The 25,073-nt window shown below is 43.6% G+C and overlaps 1 protein-coding gene across 4 annotated transcripts in view; it reads left to right on the top strand.

Annotated features, from left to right (window-relative positions):
* DNAJB6 (DnaJ heat shock protein family (Hsp40) member B6) overlaps window positions 1–24,721 on the top strand; it is a 64,572-nt gene extending 39,851 nt beyond the window's left edge. For 3 of the 4 annotated variants that reach the window (XM_076331915.1, XM_076331914.1, XM_076331916.1), the window contains exon 9: window positions 14,880–15,242. In XM_076331915.1, the coding sequence (XP_076188030.1) occupies window positions 14,880–15,193 (314 nt within the window). In that variant the 3' untranslated portion in view covers window positions 15,194–15,242. Of the gene's footprint in view, window positions 1–14,879; window positions 15,243–23,089 lie in introns of those variants that run through there. The other variant, XM_076331917.1, reaches the window with a different exon arrangement.
* The last annotated feature ends 352 nt before the right edge of the window (window positions 24,722–25,073 follow it).

The raw sequence follows: 25,073 nt of genomic DNA, 5'->3' as shown, positions 1-25,073 counted from the left end.
TGCAATATGTCAGAAAAATATTTCTACAGGGAACAGCCAGAGAAGCATCTCCTACAGGGCTTATGTGCGTGAAAAAACCATCTGTGGGTGCTTATTGGGGTTTTGTATACACCCAGAGCTGCATTTGTTAAGTTTATTTCTAAGAGAAGCTTGTGGACAGGCAAATTCCTGGAATTACAACTCAGCAGCATTTGGGTCATATAACCATAAAACATAGCTTGGAACAAACCCAAAACATAAACTCTTACGGCAAAGTCCTGGTATCTCTAGGCCCTTCCTAATTTTCTGGGGAAGGTACCCAGGAGAGTGCTGGAACTCCAGAACCAAGTCTTAGTTCTTCTACAGTCAAATTAACCGTATTTTGAGATCTAAATATTCCGCTCCTAAAATAGCTTTTGTGCAGTCTCCTTTCTGTACAAATGATGAAAACCGTAAGGCTTTTGCCTTAGAGCAGAGTCAGAGCAGTGCAGCTTCCCCAGTACAGACACAGCTGTAGTGACAAGGAAACTTGTTAACGGGAAAGCAAACAAGTACGTGCCGTACTGCTCTGCCCTTTTCTGGCTTAAAAGAAGTCTTGGACAGAAATCTTTCTGTAGTTGGCAAAGTATATAGCCAGTGTACACCTTGTATGTGTTGACTGTTTGGTAGCAGAAAACCACTTCAAAACTAGTTATTTTCAAATGTCTCAGAGCTGTAACTTGGCAAAGCAAAAGGATTACATCTTTTTTTATCCGTATTTTCCAAGGAGCTTTGAAATTTTTGAGTCACATTCCACGTGGAACCTATTTCAGGGTTAGGAAGTGCAATTCTGTTCGCTGTACAACTCGAGTCCCCTGTTACATCACTGGAAGAGACATCGCCATGTGTTCTTAGCCAAAACACAGCAATTTCTCTAGCAAATCAGGTAGAAAATGACAAAGTAGATGATAGTTTTTACCACTGCTAAGTAAACAGAAAATTATGCGTACTTTACTATGCATATTCATATTTCTGAGATGTTATATCAATGCCAGCTACTACTATACGGTATGTAACTTGCAGTATCTGTTGCAAGGGGGCTGTCTAAATCATTTCCAATTGACTTACCTTTGATCCGTCTTGAAAGTATTAGCCCAAAAGAATTGGAAGATAGTTCTGTTTGAAAAGTTAAAAGAAAGTTGAGTAATTTGTCCTGAATCCTACCCATAGCAGTCTTGTAGCCATTAATAATTTCTTTATTAACAAATATAACTCTGTCTTGAAAAGTGTCATAGAACAGGAGGTGAATTTTAAGTGCTTTCTAATGCAGTGAATAATCGAGAAGATGCTCAACTCGGGAAAATAAAACCTTTTTCTGTGAAGACGCAGGTTTTTAAGCCTCCCTGCTGCTCTTGATGAACAAAATCAAGAACAAAAGATTAATTGATTAGTCTTACGTGGCTTCCACTCTTCCCTCTCCTCTAGCACTTGCTCTGAGATCACGCGTGCACTTTGCTCCCGAAATGTTTATAGAAGGAGATGACTACGTCCTTGGTAACGCTTTTCATAGAAGAAATCACAAAGCCGAATGTATGCCCGTGCCGTGTGCTCTGTTGCAGGGGAGGTGCTCGTTGCCCTGGACAGAATGGTTTCCAAAAGTGGAAAGCCTTTTTTTACGAGAGCTGTTTGAGGGAGGAATTTTGTCTTATGCCTCCCAGCTTCTCCCGAAACAAAAAGCCAACCCTTCGTTCGCGTCGGGCTCCAGATTCAGCTCGCTGTTGTGTTTTCTGGGTGTGGCGGCAAAATTCCCCAAATTATCGGTGTCTCCAGTGTTGAGTATGGGCCTGTAAGTGGCACAGAGCCAAGCTAGCAACTTGAAGTGCAGCTTTAATGTAGGTTAGATGGTACATTGCTAACAGTAAAAGAGAGAGGTCAAAGCGTCTCCAGTTTTCTATTTTTGTGGCCGTTCTGGTTAATCTTCCTTTAAAGTATAGGCCCTCCAAATTTTCAGTTGAAATTGTGATAGAGGTGGACTCTCTGAGGTCCTAGCTGAACTGTCATCAATGTCCAGTATATTAGTGTTACAACAGCGTGGTTTTATTTATCTGTTTATCTTCTCAATAGAAGTTCAGTGCTTTGATGGCTTCAGCTAACAGATTCCACCTCCTGGAAGGTGAAATGACTGCAGTGTCTGCTGTCACTTTGTCCCCAGTCCGCCACTCAGTCTTGAGTAAGCAACTTTTTCTTTAGAAAAACAGTTGTTAATTCTTTTATTTAGTATTTTTTAAAATTACTGTAAAAGGAGATTGTTTCTGCAGAGATACCGGGCTGTATCCAATACCAAGAGTTCAGGCAAGGTCAGAATTTTAATTGGAAAGTGACGAAATGTTCTCAAAAGTGCAAAGTCTAGGACTTTCTATGTCAGTTGCTGACTTGCATGATAACAAATGTAGGTGAACGTCAGTCTTATCTGTTGTGCATCTGTTCTGGGTTTCCTTTTGATATCACAGTGCTGACTGCAGGACATTTTCAACCCCGCAAAGGGAGCAATAATGATCTTACAAGGCCGAGGAGAAATGCTGTAGTGTAAATGAAGTTTGACATCTTCAAACTTAGTAAAGCACTTGGCAAGTGTTTCTGAGAAGATTCTGAGTTTGCTGGTGTTCAAGGGGGGAGGTGGATTAGCTTTGCTGGATCCTACACTTTGGTCTGCTAGTAGTACAAAATAGTCTTTGTAGTTAAACAGTGCAAACCTCTGCGGTTTTCATGATTTGTTTTTAAAGTTTTTCAAATATTTATACCGTGGTATAACGAGTCCGCTGACAAATAGTCACTTAAATATTTGGAAAAGCCTTCATTGCCACTGCAGAATTACAGGAGATGGGGGTATGTCTGTATGATGGGGGATACTGAGCAGAAGCTTGTTATGCCATCTTCAGGTGTTGAGTTGTCCTGTCGTGTAGTTTCGGTGGGCGCATCCCTTCCACGGAGAGCTGGTGGGCTTTCAGGTGCTCTTTGCTCCCTTCTGGAACGTGGTGTTCTCCAGTGTCTCTGCCTTTGTGGTAGCGCTTAAATACTGGTTCCCCCCTATTTTGCTTTGGCCCCAAAGATTGTGGTTGGAAATGGTTGTTACTGTCCTTGGCACTTCATCCCCTGGATCTCAAAGGTGTGTTAAAAGGTGGGATGGTGCTGCTGCAGCAATGTAGGATGGGAACAGCTATTGCTCCGGGCATGGGCAGCTGTGGGGTGGCCTTCCCAGGAGATGCGTGGCTGTCTTGAGTACACCAAGCAGGTACTAATGCCGCTGTTCGAACTCTCCTGTTTCCAAAACGCACAAAGCTCTCTTGGTAAAACGTTCCCTGTTCCCACTGGACCTCTGCAGAAGGAGCGTATAAACTGACTGACGATACTGTTTCCAGGCACGGAAGATAATGGTAAGTATTGTTATTGTTGGATCGTAGTCACGTTTCTGATTTGGTGTTTGGTTTTTTTTAATTGAGAAAATTTTCATTTCTGTGCTCTTCATTTATTGGTTATTTTGGTCAGAACTTCAGCTTGAGCAGTATACAGGGAGCGATTTCTTTTTGTGTGTATAAATATATGTATGTATGTATATGTGTGTATACGTTTGCATGTATAGACAGTTACTGATAGGTCTTGGATTTGAAAAATTACTTGTTGTATTCCTAAACTATGGTGGGTTTCAAGGCACAGGCTGAAGAGCTTGACTATGGGTGGGAAAGAAAGACTGGAAACTTTGAGAGTTCCCTGATGGATTGGAGATGCCAGGCAACAAAAAGTGGTACAGCTTGGGACCTATGGCCCCTGTAAGGCCGGTGTACAGGTTCCTAATTAAATACAGTATTTAGTCAAAATTACTATTGAACGTCAACTTGAAACACTATTTTTTTCAAATTCAGACTTCTCATTAGTATGTCAATATTGAACTGAATGCCAACTAACGGCTTAGTGCTCTTGTTGTCAGGAAGATGTCAAAAAGGATTGGGTTTTGTGGTGAAGGTTCATAAAACGCCTTGAAACCTACTGAGCCGTCAGAAGGGACGTCCTGTTACTATGAGCACGTGTCATTTTCGGCGTCAGTTAAAAGATGATGGTCTTTCTATGTCAGTTAAAAGATGGTGGTCTTTGGAGCTCTGTAAATCGGGGATGTGTGCAAGCACTGGGAGCTGGGATTTGCTTGCCCTAGTCCTAGTAATGCAGGGACGGATGAGGAATGAATTACACGTTGGGGGGTATAATTGGAGAGGGCGGGTATCTCTTCTTTTTTTTGTAGTTAATATGTGAAGCCCTTAGTGTCATATTTAAGGCTCAGGGTAGAAGGGAGAATATTTTTCAAATGATTAACCTGAAAAGATGAGAGCTTACAAACTGAGCACGGGCAATGCAATATAAAATGTGGAGCTTGCTCTCCCTGTCTCGTGTCTGTGAGATTTCAACAGCGCTAATAGCCATTTGATGAAAATATAAACTTGGTGATTTTGTGCTTTTGCCAAATTACTATGGAAGTGTTGACAAAACAGCTGGGGAAGTCATTCATCACATTTTTCTGAAGCCACTCATGAGATTCTTTTTAAATTTAACTGCATGGCTTTTTGCTTTAGATAGAATTTTTTTTTTCTCTTACGGTAATCTGGGTTTGCTGTACATTAAGGTTTTGAAGACTGATTTAAAGCAGATAATCAATGGAAAAATGTGTAACAAAACTGTGTAATTTGCAAGTTAGGGCTTCCTCAGAACTGCTTTGGAGGTGCTCCTTTTAGTGAGGGCCACTAATGGAAATATAAGACGACGTCTTGATACTTTAACTTGTTGGTTTTTAAGAGTTCTAAAGATCTGTTCATTGTGAAAGTATAAGAGCACTTTTCCTCTGCTTGCTCTCTGGAGTTTTCTAATTAGAAGCCAATTTTGCTTGACCTGGTGGCGGTAACTCCTAGGAGGGTTGAAGGCAAGAAGCAAAGTTTTGTCTTTTGGGGCAGCAAAGGGGCCATTTCATCTGGCACTGGGAGGTTCTGGAGCATGATCACGAGAGATGCGAAGGTCTGCGGGGCTCTGCTCGGGCACAAGGAGAGAGGAGATGCCGGTGGAAGGCACCTTGTGTCTGGGTACGCAGTGGAGGACCATGCAGGCTGTATGTAGTTGCGCTGTGGATTTTTTGTTTGTTTATTTGTTTTCCTTTAGTAGTGAGTATTAAGTTGCATTGTAAGGGCCGGGGTTTGGTTTTTTTTTTTCCCCCCTCAGTAGGATTTGGGTTTGCACTTCAAATCCAATTTCAAAGTGAAACGTGAGCTGTGAGGCTTCCTCATGGTAGAGATGAAACCTGCAGGGATTTTTGCCTGAGGTTGAAATACAGGTGAGATGAAAAAAAATCTCTGAATATTGAACCTAATCAAGTATTTTGATGTTAGTGATAACAATTCTGGAGGAAGAGGAGCCGTGTAAGAGAGGGAGACAGTTACAGTGACCTGAGCCCCATCTCACCTACATGTTGCGTAGGGAGTGTGTTGGGGAGAGAAGCCCCAAGAGTAGGAGCCCCTGGTGCAACTTTTTAAGGGGGTCTGGCAGGCAGCACTGCAATGAAGTGGTATACAACGTAACTTGCAGGAAACTATGGTAGAGATCTGACATTACCCCGAAAAGTGTAGAAAGCATCATCTTTTAAGTAATCTCAATTGCTGTTTAAAAATCAGGTCCATTTGTTCAAACTCTGAGTTTGAAATCTTGCTAATTTGTTATTTATGTATGTCAAGCTGCAAAGCTCATTCCTTGTTCTTTGCTTCCTTTCAAAATTCATGCAGAAATGAATGAAAGGCCCTTGTGTGATAAAGTCTTTTAAAATGAATAAAATTCACTTTGGGCAGCAGCATGCAAATGGGGTCATCTCTCTGCTTGCTGGAAACATGGGGATTCGTGTTACCTCCTGCCATTTGCATTTCCCACATCCCAAATCTTTAAGATGAGAGCAGTTGGCGTAATCCGTACAGATGCCCTGGCGTGCTTCGACAGAAGCAAAATAACTGCAAAAGCCTGGATGTGCTCAGCCTGCGCTTCTCTCCGGCCTCAGATTTAATGTAGGACCATTCATTGGGCTTTAAAAGATCTTCCGATGAGTAAGTTTTGGCAGCGAGGAGGTAAATCCAGGCTCTCTCAGCAAGTCCCCTGTCTATATGTCAGGCTGCAGAGCTCAGTGCCACCCGATACGGTCAAACAGGAGTGGCTTTAGCCATCGATCTCCATTAGCTGCTCAGAGGAACAGCATGATGACATCTCCTTTCAAAGTACCCGTCTGAAGCGCCCCTGCAGTTAGCGTATGGTGTACACTCACTTAATTTTCCCAATTTATTGCAGATTGGGGTATCTTTGTGGCGAAATGTCATCATCTTGAGTAGCTTGATGTGCTGGGAATGCAGGATTCGTGTTGGTACATGCTGGGCTGAATACAGGATATAATGGGGTTCTCGGGCGTGTACGGGGGTGGTAGGTAAAATCCGTATGGCTAAAAAAAAAAAGAAAATCAAAAGGCTGAGCTTTCTAAGGGAGCTGCTGCGGGGCGGGGAGGGTGAGCAGACCCAGCGTGGGGCTTTCCCTGCCCCTGCCCTGCGCCGCAGGGGTACGGGCTGGGTAGGAACAGCGTGAGCTGGCACCGGAGCAGCTGGATACGAGGGCAAAAATAAAAGGAGCCAAGTCCATTGCCAGCTTTTAAAGCCAGAAGGGCAGAGGATTGCGATGTGTGTTGAGCAAAAAGTATTGAGCCCTGTCCTTTCCTGGATACTGGACGTGCTGCAGCCATGGCTCTCCCGGGACAGAAAGAGCACTGCGAGAGTGGCTCCATCAGTCTCTGTGCTTTTTCCCAAATCCCATCCCCTTTTTTTTCCATCACTTCTCAGGACCTTCACCACCACCTCCTGTGCTGTCTCTGGCCGCTTGTGGACTTGTTTTCCCCCCTCGCAGGAAATGCCCAGCGCCCACGGCAGAGGAAATAGTAATGCTGGTCCTGGCCTGGGAAAGCCCGGTCCAAATCCCCCAAGTTATAAACTTAACGTGAGGTTTTGAGTTGGAGCAGGGAGACGTCATGCACGTCTGAGCGCGGTGACGTTGGTGACCACAGAGCTGTGCGGCTGGGAGCCAGCGCAGGGTGTGAGATGGGGAGAGGATGAGGTGGGACATGGCAGCAGGTTTCTGCAGAGGGCGCAGATTGAGAGCTGAGGACGTCTTTAGTTTCTAACCAGCTGAGCGCTCCAGGCACCACTTCGGCTAAATATTTACTAGCATTTTGCAGGACGGATGCCTCAGACATCAGTTTGCTGCACCAGAGCAAACCCTGAATCTCCTCGTGCTCTCTTTGAATATAACAGCAGCACTGAGGGATAGGCGATTGCTTCAGAAGAAAAATGATTGCCAATAATTGGTGAAAGCCACTGATTTGTGTGAGATGACTTAAAACGTTGTGCTTCATCCTGTGCTTTAGCTGATAAACTTCAGTGTTGAAATAAACTCCTTTTTCGGTTTACAAAAGCTCTGCCCTTAGAAGCGATGGTGCAGATGGGGCAGCTGCTCCGGCATTCCCCAGATAGTTTCTGAGTGATTTCAGGCTCTTTCAGCTTTTGAGACTACTTGCATTTTTTTTAACAGTAGATTTTAAAATGGCTGCTTTTGCTCATAAGCATCACATCAAATAGCAAGAGAGAGATTTTTAAAGGCTGTCACTGCCAAACTCAGACAGCGACGTTTTCCAAAGAGGACTTGATGCAAATTTTAGTTTCTGTTGAGTCTGACAAACCTGAGAGAGCACAGGCTGCAAGTGGGTTTTATAACTCCTGCTGTTACGAGTTGCAGTATTAGTGTTTCCTGGCATTTAGAAACAAGTTTAAGAACGATTAATCAGAAGAACTTGCTCAACATAGCCTCCAGTAATGGTGAGGGAGTATTTTCTTGGCTGAGCATGTTGCCTACAATTTCAGGAGGGGCGGTTGTGTGTGCACATGCAGTTTTGTAAAATACCCTGGGCTTGGTATCTTAGGAGCATCCCTTGCTCCTAACAGAAATGAAAAGAAACTCTGATTTGGCAACTTTCTGAAAACAACTTTCAAGTTTGGTCCCCCAAATTAGACCACTTCTATGGTTTAGCAGAGTTACTTGGTCTCCTGATGTCTTCTCTGTGCTATGACATATTAGACGTGAAGCTTCTAAGAGAAGAAACAAAAGGACCAGTTAATCTCCAGGAATTTTTCAGCCTAGGGTAATCCAGGCCTGTAGACAGGTCCTTTCTATTAAATAAGCTCTTGGCTCCAACAGGCTCCTCTAAAGTATGAGATTTCCCAGCAAAAGTTGGACTTGAGTCTCAGAAGAACCCTGGTATCTTTTGCAAAGGTAAATATTAATACCGGAGCTACTGTAACAGTAGAAAAGTTTATCAGTACAAAAAACTTACCAGCAGATTACAAAGATTGTAGTGCTATTGACTTCAGATAAATGTATTTAAATGGGGATTTTTTTTTTTCTTTCTCTTTGGGTTGCTCCTTCAGCCGCAGCTCAGCTCTCCCCAGCAGCAGCGGGTGTAGTTGAGTCATCAGAAACTCCAGCGTCCTCCATAGGCGCACGGTAAATTCCAAGTCCTTGTAATAACAGGGGAAAAAAAGTCAAGCAAAGCTTTTTTTCTTTTGCACTCTTGTTTTGTTGTCAGTCAGCATCGGTAGCAGCTCAGACTAACATCAGACTTCCAGTTGAGTCCTGTCTAGAAGCAGCAATACAGTGTCCTGCTCTGAGCTTCAGAAAATACACCACCTCTTAACTTTAAAGTCTTAAAGTATTAGAAAGACACTTTGCTGGCCATCATTCAAGAAAGATTTGAATGGAGTAAGTTTCCTGCAAGCTGTCCTTGCATAACCAGCTCACTGGAGCTTTAGCTCAGAGCCGTCTTGTGTCATTAGATAAAGCCAGGCGTCCCTCACCAGTTGCATCTTCTCCTGATGCCGGTTGCAGGAAACTGAGCAAACCGGTGTGCCTACTTTTTGTTTCTTAATACCAGGGAAAACCCTGATTACATATATATATATATATATATTTATTTTTTTTCCCTTGGTTAGGTGTGTAAGAAAATAGCATGCAAGCAGTAGGGCTGCCGTGTGGGAACCACGAAGGCTCTGCTTCCTCTTGCATGGGAAGTGACATGCTAAATGTAAATGAGTGGTTTGATATCCTCAGGATGTTTACCCCGGTTTGTTCGGCATGTTTCTGTTAATTACTATCTTGCCATTAATTACTGCTGATTCCTGGTAGGATTTCAGTTCAATTCCAGGACATACACGGACGTTACTTACATGTAACACAAAATAATAATGCTAGCCCGTGCAGGGCTGACCCGTCCCACCTCACCTGGAATATTCTCTGCCTTAGTGTTTTTATTCCCGTGCGTTATCTCCATTTTCCAGGAGCGCACATGGACCCCTTGGTGTAGCTGGTGGCTCCCCCAAAGCACCGGCCTAGTCCAAGAATTGTACTCGCGGTTTGCCTTAGACATATAATATCGATGCATTACCAAAAAAATACGAGTTGCCGGTGACTTTTCTGATAACGTTGCCCCTCATGATAGGCAATATTGCCCTCTACTGGTTAATTACAGGTTAAAGGATCCATATTTTCCCCTTTTATACGGCAGCACTTTGCTATGAGAAATTATTTTTCAGCCCTTCTTGCTTGGAGCAGAAGGCAGGTTTTGGTCCTAATGCAGCTTTTTTGGATGCTACAGCTCGTGTTTGATTTCTTTTTCCCCAGAAGCTGCTTTTCATTTGGGAGAATCCAGTGCACCAGAAAACCAAACTTTAATTGTTGTTTTGAAATGTTAGTAGTAATGCCGAATCCCTCATTTTCAGAATTAACCCTTGGAAATGTAACTTCTCCAAACTGGTTTCGCAGTGAAATAACTGCAAGGTTTTTAATTATTACTTGCATTAGTAGAATAAGACCTTTTCCTTAATGCTGTAATCCGGATGCCGACTCCAGCAGCCCCCCATAATTGCCCCTTTCCCTGCCCCATCTGGGGTGGCTGCATGATGAGCTGGATCCAGGCACTGAGCTGGGTTAAAAATAAGCTTGCAAAAAGAGTGTTATTTTTAACGCGGGTCAGTCCCCTGCTCGGGTTCACGGCGCAGCTGCCCAGCCTCTCACGTGGGTGTGCTGGCTTGGAGGCACAGGAGACAGCAAGAAGGAGCCGTGGGGGGAACCAAGGGCTGGTTAAAGCCGGAGCACCCTGAAAGTTGCTTCTGAAGTGGATATTCCAGCTCTGAACTCAACTACGGACCCCCCCCCTCCATACAACTAGTCTTCCTAAAAGCCTTTTCCAGGACAAATATCACCACTGACAAAACTCCAGCAATGTTTAAGCACTTTTTGGTGGTGATGCCCTGTGTGGCTGACCTTTCCCAGAGTAAATTCTTTTCAAGTAAGTCTCATATTTGCTATCTGTACAGCTAGCTTTATTCACAGGCTGGCCTAAATGTTTCAAATAAGTTTAAGTATGTAGACCAAGAGAAAATAGTTGATGCAAATTACACTTCAGTTTTGCTTTGCAAGGTGTGCTGAAGGTAGATGATCAGAGGAAAGGTCTGGCGGCTTATAACTGTGCACAGCACCGTAGTCGATTCAATATTTGAATCACAGCCGATGTGATGTTACGTCATTTAACTAATTTGTGGTGCCTGCTGTCCTGCAACTCAGAAAGGGGAACAAGTTTGGACAATTTTTGGGGGTCTATTTATTGCACTAAAACTTGTCTTTACTTCAGGGGGAGATGGAAAACTGAATGACTGTTGGGTGATCGAGATGGATTTAATCTTTTCAATACTTAAAGGGGGCTTATAAGAAAGATGGGGACAGTCTTTTTAATAGGGCCTGTAGTGATAGGACAAGGGGGTAATGGTTTTAAACTAAAAGAGGGTAGATTTAGACCAGATATAAGGAAGAAATTTTTTACGCTGAGGGTGGTGAAACACTGGCACAGGTTGCCCAGAGAGGTGGTGGATGCCCCATCCCTGGAAACATTCCAGGTCAGGTTGGACGGGGCTCTGAGCAACCTGATCTAGTTGAAGATGTCCCTGCCCACGGCAGGGGGGTTGGACTAGATGACCTTTAGAGGTCCCTTCCAACCCAAACTATTCTATGATTCTATGATTTAGCTGCAAAATGTGCTGCCTGCGTAGTGGTGGGGGGAGCGGCTCTGCATCCCGCCAGGGGTCCGCCGTGGGGCGAAGGATGGGTAGGGGCAGGTGCAGACAGCCCAGAAATAGGAAGTACAAGTTATTCTTCAGGAGGAAAACTGGGTAACTTTGTAGTCTAACCAAAGTTAATAAACTGTTTGACTTCAGTTGCCACTGCATTACGTGGTTGTGGCATGCAGATGCAGCCCCTCTGGTGTGCCGATGCTTTCACAGCGTACCCCAAACAGCAGAGCGATGCTGAGGGCAGCTTAAGATGGAATTTTCTTGCAGTGTAACACAGGTCAGCTCAGCTTAGCAAAAATGCTAATTACAAATGCTTGATGACAGAAAGTTAAGGAGCTTACGAGGAAAGGTTTAACACAAACTTCCAAAGGGATGCTGGCTCCCTGAGTTCAATACTGAAGAGTTGTGCTCTAGGTTTTAGCATAGATTGCCACCTCTTTTGGGGCAAACGGTGGGTTTGAACAAGTTTGCAAGCAGTCCCTTCACCACTTGATCTCAGCGGATGGTGTCGAAGCATTTCCTACTGGTTCTCACCCTCAGCCACGAGCCCTTTCCTTACGCTTCAGCTGCAGCTGTGTTGCACAGATAAACCCCAAGCAGGAGCAGCCAGATCCTGCACCTTGGACCGGTGCAGGCAGAGCAGGCAGCGTGCCGGCAGCACCAAGCACAGTCAGGGCTCTCCTGGGTTTGTTGGGCTGGTGCAGCACCTTCAGCTGATGTGATGGTGCAGTGCAAGGTCCAGCTTTGGGAGTTAGTTTTGGATCATTTTTGAAGGAAAGAGAAATATGCATTACAGGAATTGTCTGTCTGTGGGGTTTTTTTCTTGGTGTATCATCTTTCATGGAGCAACTGAACTATGAACTCCACTGGAGGAGGGGACAGTCCTTCCTCTGGGCCATTTGCAGAAGAGCTGCAGGTGGAGGACACCCCAGGCAAAGCCTTAGAGAAGGCGTATCATGACTCTTTATAGACAAAAAGTGGCATAGTTGTGAGGACTTGTCCCAAAACTCACAGGAGGTGTGTAACAGGCAGGTACCGTCGTTTTCCAGAGTCAGAGCCGTGCTCATATCATCAGGAGCTGAAGGCTAAAACCTACTCTGGGAAGCAGCTCTCATGGGATTTAGTAAAGCAGGACAAGCTCTCCTGCCTCTTCTCTAGGTTGCAGCTGATTTAATTGGAGTATGGAATATCTTTTGCATTTTTATATTTTATTTTAAGTTGGACTCAAGCAGTGAGTGCTTGCTGGAAGATCTTTCTGCGACTTCATTAGGTGCTCAGCATTGTGGGGTTGGTGGCACAGCTCAGCTCCCAGAGCAAGGGAGCTCTGCGGGAGCGTTCACTGCAAGCAGCAGATCAAGGACGCGTCAGGGTGCAAGAGGGCCAGCATGCAGCGATGCTGCGGGTACGTCACCAGGGACGAGCAAGATTATTTTGAATTCTTCCAGTGTTAAGCTGTGCCTTTCACACCAGCTGAATTAGACTAAAGGTGCTGAGATTGATCTCTAGCGTAGTTAGGAGTAATTTATTGGGGTGTGTGTAGAGCATCTGATTTAATACTTAACTGCATTAAGTGTTAGTGTCTCTGATCGGGGTGTCTCTGCGATGCGCGCACACAGAGCTTCGAGACGGCCTCAGCACATTTCTCATTCCTGCATCTGCTTGCCGATATAAATTTTAAACATGCATCAAGCAAGATTTTGCACATTAAAAAGAAAGCCATGCAGTTTGTGTTTCCATGGGAGGGGAGGGATCTCCTATTTCTGGTGCACTGTAATTTGTTAGGAAGTGAACTCTCTTGACTGGTTTTTGTATGTGCAACTGGTGTACATGGGTTTCCTATGCTTTTTTTTTAAACTCCTGGCATTTTATAGGCTTCATCTTCGTAGACCTGGTATCATCAGACTGATATGTGCTTCAGTGCTGTTTGTATAGTGTGCAAAATCCCGTAGCCTCTTATGGGTAATGCCGGCAATTCTGCATCTGGCATTTTCTGAGCTTTTCCTTGCCTCTTGTAGCTGAAGCGCTGTGCCCCATGCAAGGGGAAAAAAGCCGTCCTGCCAGTCCTCTCCTACTGCAAGGAGAACCGCACACCCAGAGTTTTACACTGGTATGATGCAGGCAGGCGGTGTCTAAATGTGGAAATCCTTGGTGTAATCATCACTTGTGTTTTTGTCTTGCTTGCTTGTGCCTTCGGAAGTGCAGGAGACTCCAGGGTGAAAAAGTGTGAGCGTTGGGTGGGGGGGAATGGGCATTTAATCACCTGGGAAAAAGGGTCCTCTGCATAATATCCATGCACATCAGGCGCTCAAACGCACGGCGGGATGATGTGAGGCACGTCTTGGAGTCCTTTTCTCCTGCGAGGCCTCAGGTGCCGCATTGCACTGTGAAATGACTTTTTAAACATACCTTGCCTCCTTTTCCTCATGCCCTCAGAAGCATCTCCCCATGTACAATTACAAGGTAAAGACAATGCAACCTGTTTTGTTTGAAAGTGTCGGTGGTTTGGTGCACACAATGAAGTGGGCAATACTGCTCTTGTTCTTTACTGCATACGTGGTGCTTTTTCCATCTTCAAAGCATTTTCCAGCCATGAACTAAGAGCACACGCATTAGCTGAGGGCACACACCCCTCCCTAAGCAGCTGATGCCAGGCATATCCCAGGAAAAACTTCCAGAATGTGACACACCACTTTTGATGCAAATAAAATGACGCCGTATTTCATCAGCTCTATTAAAAGTACTTAAGTAATTGAATTAATGAAACTTTAAAAAGCCTTTAAGAGAGAAATGTGGTACGCACCTTTCTTCTCACTCTTTTCTTATTTTCCCCGTTGAATGTCTTTTGTTGGCTTTTTTTATTTGTTATCCTACTGTTTGCTTTTCGATGAGTGGTTTTGCTGGTGGTGTTTTTTTGTGTTATGATAGCTGATTTCTCTATTTTGCAGCATCGGTACTGTTATAGTTTCTGCAGCAAAGGAAAGCGTCATCTGCAAAGTAGCATGAGTATGACTGGAAATACCTCATCTCTCATATTAATTTTTGCAAACACTGGGTTTTTATTTCCATTGTGTTCATTCACCTTTGCTGTGTGTACCTGCCTTGCCCCCTGGACTGTGCTCACCTCTTACATCTTCAACCCGATTTCCCATCTTCATGTGATCTTTCATGCTTCTCTAACCATCCTTCCAGCTGTGGATGACCAACGTCCAGCCCCTCTGAACCCACGTTGGCTTTGGTTTTTTCCCACCATCCCCGTAGCCAGCTTGGGTATTTCTTCCTCCTTCCCCCTGTAGCTTTTCCTTGAGCAGGGCCAACCCTTCCTAGGCAGGCAGTCCAGGCGAGGTGAGACAAGATGACATGCTCTGCACAGAACAGAAATATCATCCAGGGCCACGTGCTCGGCTCGCTCACCCTGCCTTTTGGGAAAAAGGAAACAGTGGCCCCAGAGCTGTCATATCCAGCTGACTTTTTTGGGTGGCTCCAGTGTGGTGAGAGGCCACTGATGGAGCTTTCTGCTCCGGACGCTCCCCGATCTGTAGGTAGACAGGAGTATCTGTGAGCTAACAACAGCCAAGGCAGTAGTTTAGTGACACCCAATTTCCAGCCCAGTTTCAGTTTTTATTTCAGGCTAAATTTAAGCATTTTGGGTGCGGCTCACATTTCTTCCACTCTTTGCTTTTTCAGGGGAGGCAGATGAAGAAGCCTTTGCTGAGGAGTGCAGACGGAGAGGACAACATGCCCTGCCTTTCCAGCCGACCAACCCTCGCCTGCTAAAGTCTCACAAGCCTGCCAGTTCCCCCAAATATGCCTATCATTACAATAGCGATGAGGTGGAAGAACAAGATAGAAGCCGGGTTACAAGCAGCTTGGAGACCCCTTTTTATTTATCAGGTGTGCACAAGCATGTTGATGAGAAATGCGCAGAAAAGGAGCCATCAGTTAGTCAAAAGGAAAAAACAAAAAGCCAAGCAAGAGGTTGTTGCTGTGTGTTGACTTAATGTTAGCTCCCCAGTAGATAATAAATGGCAGCTTGTGTGCCTTCATCCTGCATTAGCTCTCCTCTTCAATTTAGTCTAGTCTAGATTCACAAATGCCCTGGGATATTCAAGGATCCAGGGCAAATACTGTTATGCTGCTGAAGTGCCTATGCTCTTTGTTCTTAAAAGTGAAGGCCTTTTAGAGATTAACTAACCACAGTATTTTGCACATTCATTTATTTAAATTGCGCTTGGCTTCCTTGCCGAAGGAGAAGTTCAGCAACTTGATATTATTTCTGGAAGCTGCAATTTTAGGCACCTAAATCCTAATAGAGAGGGCTAAGACTGTTCAGGTGAACACAAAAGTGCGGTGATTGTCCCGGTTATTTTTGGAAGCAATTAGTCCTTTCATATATTTCCTGTCTGTAATGTTTCGGCAATATAGTCCAGAGGCTATCTTGGGCAACAAAGTCCTCATAACTACTTGATTTAATTTGAACCTGTGGTCAAAGATCATCCAGGACTGCCAGGACAGGTTTTTCTGAAACATAAAGATGCTTTTCTACTCGGATGCCCAAACCAAGGGCCCTTCTCAGTAGTGCTGAATTAGGTGAAGTGCTGGGAAGCGAGAACGTATGAGGCTCCTCAGGGTGGTAAACACAGCGCATGAAAAACATGCACTGTACCCCAAAACATGCACTCACATACTCCCAGTGCTGTACCAACTTCTGCTGCGTTTATGAGCCTTTAAATCTAAGTGTCTTCTGTACGGAAGACCTGAAGATATCATGTGGATGACAGCTTGAAAAAATGGAAACATTCAGATAAATGTCTTCCTGATCAGTTGCTGGAAGTTTTGTCTCTTTAGGGATGGCTAAGTTGAATCTTTTCTCTAAAAAAAAAAAAAAAAAAAAAAAAAAAAAAAGTTTAAAATTTCTCTACAGAAGCCTGGATGTAACCTCTGGGCTGATGTTCTGAAATCTCCCATGCAAGGGTTACAGGTTTTGTCTCCTGTGCTGGTAGCTGTCAAAACAAAACTTTGGCTCTGCATTTGGAGACTTGAGGTTCTCTGCAATCATAACAATACTTTGTAGTGGTTTCCAAAGAGCGTCTGAGTTTGACATGCACCTTGCAATTTTTGGAGCGATTTTTAAGACCGCTTAGGACTTCTTGCTGTGAATCTATTTATGCTCCAAGACGCACAAGTTTGCAATTAAAATGAATTTCCAGAGGTATTTGCACAATCACAAAATCCTCTCTTCTACCAGTAGATTGTGAGTTACCAGAAAAGGTTCGGGGTGAAAACTTGATTACAGTAAGACTAAGATTTTACTGTTGCTTTAAATATTTTGCCTACTGTTCCCCTGATGGACAGGGCTGCTGAAGGACTGGTTGAGTCAGTCATAAAAACCTACGTGAGTGTCTTAATCCCTCCCTGGGCAGTTTGTGCACGAGCCCTGGCCAATAATGCCATTTTTGATGGGTGTTCACCTCTGCCGACTGCCTTGCCCAGCAAGCAGGCTTCACCAGCACAGCTCTGTAATTATACAGACCACTTACTTGCTCCCGCTTGGCTTCTCATTGATCACTGCAACAGCTGCCGTGCTTACACGGGCCAGCGTTGGGAAAGAATAGCATCTTTTTCTGCCTTGGTCCAAAGCCCACTCGATTCAGTGGCAAATAGTTAAGTTCAGTGGCCTCAAACTGGGTGCCGTTCCACCGTGAATCAGACGGTTTTGCCACTGCTGGCGTGTGGCTCTTGGCAGCAAGACTGCACGGCAGTTTTAGACGTTGTCCCAGTTAGAGCACCTCAAGCAAATCCTCAGTCGTCAGTGATTCTCCTGCAGTGAAATGGTTTTCTTTTCCCAGCTCTAAGTGTGGGAATGTTTAATTTTAAGTCTGTAGCAATTTAAATGAAGGAAAAGGGGATAGGTTTCATCTTGACTGTGTGGTGGGGAATCCCTCTGCAAGTGGCTGCCTCTCTCTAGCGCCCAAGGAGAAAGGCTGGCTAACTCGTTTAGACTGGCAACCGATATCCAGAGGTGAGATGAATCCTCTCCTTAGTCAGGATTTCCATTCATTATAGTGGGTTTTTAATAAAAAAAAAGAGTTAAATTTGATTCTCCATCTAACACTGACACTTTGCGTTTTAGTAGAAATTGCTCTGGGTTTCCTGTTGTTCCTGGTTTCATAATAGCCTTTAGAATAAAACTTGTACTCTGAAGTCGCTGTGTATCTCAAACAGTGCTCTAGCTCCACCCAAGTAATTTTTTAATAAGAATTCAGATACTACGAGTAATGCACTGCCTGATTGTATGATGTATGGCTGACTGGTGATATCCAAGCAGTACCAAAGTGGTATTAATGCCAGCAGAGACCTGGGGGTTACAGCCACTAATGGTAGGGGTAGCGGTAACTACCCCTAAAAACCTGCTTCTCTGGATTTGAGAGTTTTGATCTTTATCTAGCAAGAATGGTTGAAATGTTTAATTGTTAAAATACTGAAAAATATACGATATGAAAGATCATTATTTGCAAGATAATATTGCAAGGTTTGCTCTTCCTTTTGAATGAAATAGCTTGCATTAACCTAAAACTTACAACATTAATAATTCATTTTTGCTGCATTTTCACCCGCTGGCATCTCTGAAAAGGAAACCACTTTAAAAGAACTATCTTAACTAATCTTGATCCTTTCCTGGCATGGATTCCTCTGCTGGAAAGTTGAGCTATTTGTACTTTATTACATCTTTAATGCAGTCTCTGTTCTTTTTACCGACATACAGTTTCCTGAGTTACACATTACTAACTAATAAAATTGATGTGCTTGGTTACCCAAACTAATTACCATATAATTCCCTCACATACTTGTATTTGGGCATGTAATGGAAAGAGAAAGGAAAGCAAAGCCACTGTTTTCTGTGGAAATCTAATAGGCGAGGAATGCTGGAGGTGGGAGGGAGTTCACTCTCCCTTTGCTCCACATCCCCTGGCTGCAACTGTGCGTGAGTGGGACGGGGTAACAGACACACTCTTCTGCGGGCGGAGGGTGGGAAGACTGGCTGGTGGATTTGGAGGCTGGGTCCTTGTTCCCTGGCTTAGCCAGAGCTGCCTGCCCGCATATCTTTTTGGCTGCTAGTACGAGAGCATCCCGTTACCCATTTGCTTCCCATAGAAGGTGACTGGGTTGCACATGGAAGGGCTCCCAAGGCTGCATAGCCTGGCAAGCTTTTGCTTGCCATGTGGGAGTAAAACCTTGGACTCTATTTAGTAATAGTGTTACCTTAATTAATAGCAGGCGAGCAGGTTGTATCCGGCTTGGTATGTTCTTGTAGCAATTCTAGGCAGAATTGGTAATGAAAATAGCATGGTGAGCAAGCATGAATGAAGGCCCCAGTAAGTTGCTAAAGCTTTTCAGTCCCCTAAAACATCAAAGTTGGAATTACATCACTGGGTTGGCCAGTGAAACTGGAGAACTTGGCCCTTGGATTTAACAGTGCAGATAATTAAATAGTGGAGCAGCATACCTAGACGGGGTGGGATGGTTTGTCACCTCAGGTCTTTATGTAAAGGCGGGTTCTCTCTCCGCGATCTCTGGCATGGGCGGGAGCTGTGGATGAGGCGAGAGAATTAATAGGTCAAATTGTGGTGTGTGTTGGGCAGTAGCTCTGGCTGAAAGAAGGGAATGTGAAAGTGTAGTGTAAAGCTGTAATTGTAAATTGAGTCACACGCATGAAATTATACTGAAGCTGTGATCTGGGGTGAATTTTTGTATTGGCATATGCAAGTGTGGTCAGTCTAAAATAAGATGGTGGCTGCAACTCAGAAGTAAGCTAGCTACCTTTTGAAATAACAATTTGTTGTTTTGACTAGAGAGGTATTTCTAAGAGCAGAAAATTAGAAAGCACGCTACAGAACCCAACATGCACGCTCCCCACTGCCCTGTTAAAGCTCTGTGTGCATGTTGAAGCCATGACTGCTCTGCTGGTTTGAAGGAGGGCAAAAGAATGGCTGCAATCTTAGCAAAAACTTAGTAGTTCTTGAAAACCATTTTCTCTGGGACTTGAGCAGAAAGCATAAATCCCTCCCACCCCCAACCTCAGTGCTTCAGAGCCTGAAAGTGGAAGGAAGCTCCTCCAAAGTCTTCACCTTTGCAGGAGATCTATAAAAATCAGGCCATGGCCTTTATTACTTTATTATTAATCATCGGTCATGACTGAACGCTTTGTTTCCTTCTGCTGACTCCCGCACTCCCCTGTACTGGCAGAAGGCAGGTGGAGCAGACCCGTCGTTGCTCTCTGCATCCTGGTAAAGCAGGCAGACGTCGGGCAGGGCAGGAAGAAGTAGGTTACCACAAATGGGTTGGGTAGGAGCGTTTTCCCCAGGACGCTTGCCTTGTCCCTTTGGATCAATCGCTCGATATGCACGCTCCCTTGCAGTTGCCTCCCAAGAATGTGACGAGTTTCATAGTGACTGAACAAACCTGTGACTTTGGAGGTGCAGATGGCAGAGTAGTAGAAAGCTAGAAGGAAAGTCAATCTGGGACCCAGCAGAGAGGCTTCCCAATTTGTTTTGGTCCTTGCTGAGTGGCTGAGGGAGTTGCTACTAAGCATTGTTGGAAGTTGGTTTCGGTCTTCAGTAGCTTTTTGAAAGCTGGGATAGCTTCTGTGCTCTTTATGGTTCTTCTGGAAGTCGAAGAGAGGGGGATGAAATGGAAAGAGCGAGTCAGCAGATGCTGTTTGTTTTAGACAAGAATTATCCAGGTTGTAAGACAGGTGTAATTCCAAATGGTGTGGATTCTTGCTTCATCCATCTCTGCTCCTGGCAGCTGACAAAAGCAAGAATGTACCAAGTTAGGCTGATATCTATCTGCATTGGACTGAATCTGTTTTCCGACTGTCAAAGCTTGGGGAAGCTCTCAGCAACCTGTTCTCCCCCCACCCTTCTCTAAGACTCTCTATCTTAATGTAACACATTTCTAGACTTTAGATAGCTAACGATTGCTTCTAAGGGTGGAAATTTGCAAAGCCCATCTCCAAGGGCAGAACTGTTTGGCTGAAGCCAGTTCAGTCAGGGGACTAACTATGGGAAGTCTCCACGACTGCTTCGTGATGCTGGAGACTCACCAGGACACAGGTTCACTGCAAATTAATCAAATAGTAATGGGGCTGCTGCTTCCTAATTCAGATTTTGTTCTCTCGTGACTTTGGGGCTAGTCTTGTAACCAAGGCAGCTAAATATGCTTTTAATTAGTGCTGGTTGAAGTATTCAAGTGAAATAAGCACCAAAGGGTTTCATCTTTAGTGTGCAATTTTTATTTTTACTAGGAGCTGCTTCACTTGTTCGGATCAGGTTTTTGGCTGTTATCACCCAGCATAGCATCACTAGTGCTAACAGACTGGCAAAGTTTGACCTATCCTTTCTTCTTAGGTGGGGGTAGAAAAGGAAATGGTCAAGAGTGAAATTATTTATCACAGCAGGCTTGAAACAGAAAAGACCTGGCAGTTTTCTCTTGAGGAATACTCTGTATTTGTGCGTTATCTCCTACTTTGTCCAATCTGTTTCTGTGTGTCAGTGATAACACTTGAAAGATTTCCACTTTTCAGCCTTATCATTCCAGAGGCTGGTAGGAGACCATGTTGTCAAATGCCTAGATATCTTCATACCACATTATTTTAACATTTGAGTTGCTTCATTTAGAAGACAATGAATTATGTGGCATTCATTTCAAGTCATAATTTACATTGACTCACAGTCTTTTTAAGGAAGAGTTGCTAGAATTGCTTTCAAAATCTCAAAGATTTGAAGAAAATGGACTGTTGCAAAAAAAAAAAAAAAGTATTATGATATAAAATAGCAGTATCAAATGCAATCATGCCTGTATGTGGAAGCCTTTTAAAAATACTGACAGTGTTTTGAGAATGAAAAATGAGCAAATTATGAAGCTAATAACCTGTTAGGGTTTAATGATCCTTTCCCAAATATCTGTGTTAATGTTTCATAGTTATTACATGAACTAGTTCTGATCATCTGATATGATGCTGTTTTTCCCTCCAGTAAAGGGAAGAATCCTTTGAATAACACCCTTCAGATGACTGATTCTCAAGAGTCAGCACGTCTCTTCCGCCTCCATTGGCCTCTGTGGGAAAGCAAAGAGATGCTTGAGCCCTTCTGGGATGTGTCCCCTACAGCAGTAAATTAAATGCCAAGGGGTCCTATTTTTGATGATGTATAGGTGACCGAGGGGCTGACATTGAAGTAAACTTCATGGATGGAGTTCTTAATTAGGAGATGTCCACGCAGTGTCCCTGGGGACAGGATTGGAGCTCAGGAGGGTGGCAGGGTGCAGGGAAAACGCAGCGTCATCTGCAATTCTGCAAAGCACTGCCAGTTTTTCTCTTCCTTAAACAATAAAACTGGTTTCTACTCTAACTTTGCGCAGGCTAATCGCTCATGGCAGAATTTCTAAATAAATATCCTGCTTCTTGGCTCAGATGATTGCAAAAGATGAAGTCATGCTGTTGATACAGTGTAGGAGCTAGAATGATAACCTAGGAACAGTTTCCTTTTGCTACAAGGGAGTGTATTTCCTCTAATGCATAAGCTTTTGATAATGTCTCAAGTGATTTTAGCCCAAAGACTATCTCGTGGTTCTCCCCAAGTCTTAAACTTAAACCGAAGAACTGCAGTTCTGCCGCGGGCACAACCCTAATTGCACTTGGGAGAAGCTCTGATTAGGAGCAAACTTCAGCCACAGCGTGGCTTCATACTCCTCTGCCCTCCCACCGCTTCCTTTTCCCGTCTTAATTTTGCTTTTGGTGCTAAATTGATGGAGAACCAGACGCGATGGTGACACGGCTTCCTCAGGGTCACATCTGCCTGCCTGCAGACAGAATGGGGGAAAGAAACAGATTTCCAGACAGGCAGAGCTGTGCCCTTCCTGGGCTGTTCCTCTGACTCCCAGCCTTGCCCCTCAGCGGGCTTGCAGGGGCTCCTCCGCTCCATGCTGGCCCCGTTCATCGGACTGTGCTGATTCCCAGTGGCGGAGCACCGCTGAGCTAAAAGATGCCTCCAGCTATCTCAAAGCATCACAGAATGATTATCTGAGGGAAATGTTTGCTAGCTTCAAGTTTGGATTTAAGGTGCACTTGGGTAGATGTGGTGTTGGTTCTGCACAGTTCACTGTCCGTGCAAGTCTGCTAGCAAGCTGCATTTTACTGCAAGTTTGGAGGAAAGAACGAGATGCAGAGCAAGAACTGTTTTCCATGCATCTTTGTGGGGAAAAAAATCGCTGAGATGATGATCACATGGCTGGAAGCTTGTGCCTACTGAACCTGTAGCAAATAGTTGTTGCTTGAACTTAATACTTTCATGCACCATTGGAGCTGCAGTAGAATATAACCTATGGTGCATAGTTAAGCGTGAGCAGGCTGATGACCTGCATATAAAATGCGTATTGGTAAACACTGAGCACCTTCTTATTTACTCAGGATTCTCGGCATTCCCTAGTCTTAAAATGGAAATGCAAATATCGTGGTAACTCTGACTACTGTGAGCAGGAAATGCCAGTACTTAAATAGCTCCTGCTGTATAAGTCTTATTTATGGCTTCCATTTTGAAGATTATCCTGGTTTTGCATGTGCTCTAATTTTGAAGCTTTTCCTGAATGGCTTTGAAGTCTTTTGAAAGTTCTCCAGATCATTTCAAACTTCAAAGATTGATAGTGTTTTCTTTCTGTCCTATATAAGGGATATAGTAGAACTGGGGATATAGTAGAACTGATAATTTAAAAAACTATATTAGAAAGCCAGACCTTTTCTTTAAGATTCCTTAAACCATTCAGAGAATGTGTGCTTTTGCTAGAGGGAAAAGTCCATGAATGCTGTGAATAGTGTTTTACAAGCCATGTTTCCTCAGGACACAAAGAAGGCAGCAAGAGGAGGAAGCAGAAGCAGAGAGAGGAACAGAAGAAGAAGAAGTCAACCAAAGGGAGTTACTAAAATGGACTTCTCTGCTATGCTAATACCTTTATAATAATGACAACTTAATGTAACATTTGAGCACACTCTTTTGTGTATATTTTTTGATTGTTCACACTGCTAGCAAGGAAGTGACTCATGTTTAAAACTGTACTAAAATTGCACTATGTTACTGTTTTTAGTTTCACGGAGTGGCTTTCTTGCCAGTCAGGTTAGGGAATTCGAAGGAGGCTGATCTTGGTTAGAAGTGTGTTATGTTTGAAGCGTTACAGAATTTCTTACCTCTTCCTTCCCTGGGACTAAAACGACTCTAGTCTAGTGTTTGTTTATTTGTTTTGTAGGATATAAAGGGTGTAATTGTGCAAATGCCTGTTTGTTTGATCACTCTGGCATCAACATCAGGCCTGCTGAAAGAAGAGTCCTATTCACTCATGTCATTGGGAATGGGATTGAGACGTGAGCTCTTATAGGGTAATTTATGCAAGCTTAATAAGTGACTTTTATGGCGGGTTTTTTTTTCCCCAAGCTGGGCAGCAAGGGTTTGTCCCTGCTATTAAAATGTTCCTTCATTTTAAATTCTATCATGGAGTTATATCCTCTGATTTTAAGAAACTTAGTGTAATGGTGGTCTCCTGTAAGCACTCCTACTGATTTCCTTAAGCATAGTTGACTCCCGATGAATCATTTAGTGAAATCATTCCTTATTTTAAAAGTTTATTTTCAGAACCTAGAGTCAAATGATCTAAGTGCTACTTTAAAACTGCTCTTTGTTTCTGCTGAGTAGGTTTTAGATAACAAACATTTTTCAGCATCCGTATAAGATTTTATCAAGTTGTTTCTACAAAGAACTTACACCTATGTTACAAAGAACATACACTTATGTATGAAAGCATTTTGCATCGGTTTTATTGCAGGACTAGTTTTTTTTTTAGCTTGAAAAGATGTCTTCAATTTAAAAGAAATGTGTATTTTTGGGCAAGATTACTTCCTTGCTTCCCATACTTGTCTCATGTGCATGACACGTTGCTTCTCTTAACCTTTTAGTTTGTACAGAGCCCTTCCGTTGCCTTAAGCATTTACCTGCATGTTTCTTGTCAGTATGTTGCCTCTTCTTTTTAACCTCCAAGTAGGAGTTAGCAGCTTACGGTTTTGTTTCGTTTCTTTTGTTCTTCCTCTTGCCGATACGTTGTAGATGTAACAGACTTAAACCTGGCAATATTGAAAGTCCACAGTTCCTGGAGAAACTCACTCATCCTAACGTTTAAAAGATGTAGCAATGCACATAATGGTGTAAGGAAGAAGCTAAACAGAAAAATCAAGTCTGCATTCTAGCATGGTTTGATATAACAAATTCTGGTGTCTCTGGTATCTGAACGGTTTAGCTTCAAATGCTTACAGTACCCAATGTAACCCTATGCAAACATATAACCATACATGAACTCTGTTAGGGTATTTAAATTATGGTTAATATGAAATAAGACTGAGTACCGGTTTTCTGTCACTTAAGTACCACTTTTTTTTGTTTTGTGCAGTGTTACTAATATTTAAAAATAAAGAAAATTCTCCTTTATACTTTGTCCTCTTGCACTGTACTGTAGACTGGAGCTGGCATCAGTTCTTCATGTTTAGCTTCAATTAAAGTTTAGGCTGTAAGCACAAGGGGGAGAGTCTGCATTCACAAAACGCCCACAAGCATACCAAGTTATTCTTTTTGCTAAATCCATGAGCAAGTCGATACAGTCCCTGCGTCAAATGGCTGATTCTGGAAAATGAGGGTTTGTTCTGGCTGGAAACATCACTGTAAGGAGCGTATACCTCAAACGGAGCTTGCACATTTGCCGTGCAAGGAACATTCATCCTGGATAATACACAACACTTTGACTTGCATCCCATTTAGTGCGCTTTCTGCACTCTGGGGGAAG

The sequence above is a fragment of the Aptenodytes patagonicus genome, chromosome 2 (genome assembly GCF_965638725.1).
Source record: "Aptenodytes patagonicus chromosome 2, bAptPat1.pri.cur, whole genome shotgun sequence".
NCBI classification, from domain to species: Eukaryota; Metazoa; Chordata; class Aves; order Sphenisciformes; family Spheniscidae; genus Aptenodytes; species Aptenodytes patagonicus.
Note: the sequence above shows the minus strand (reverse complement) of the source record. Positions and strands in the feature narration are given on the sequence as shown.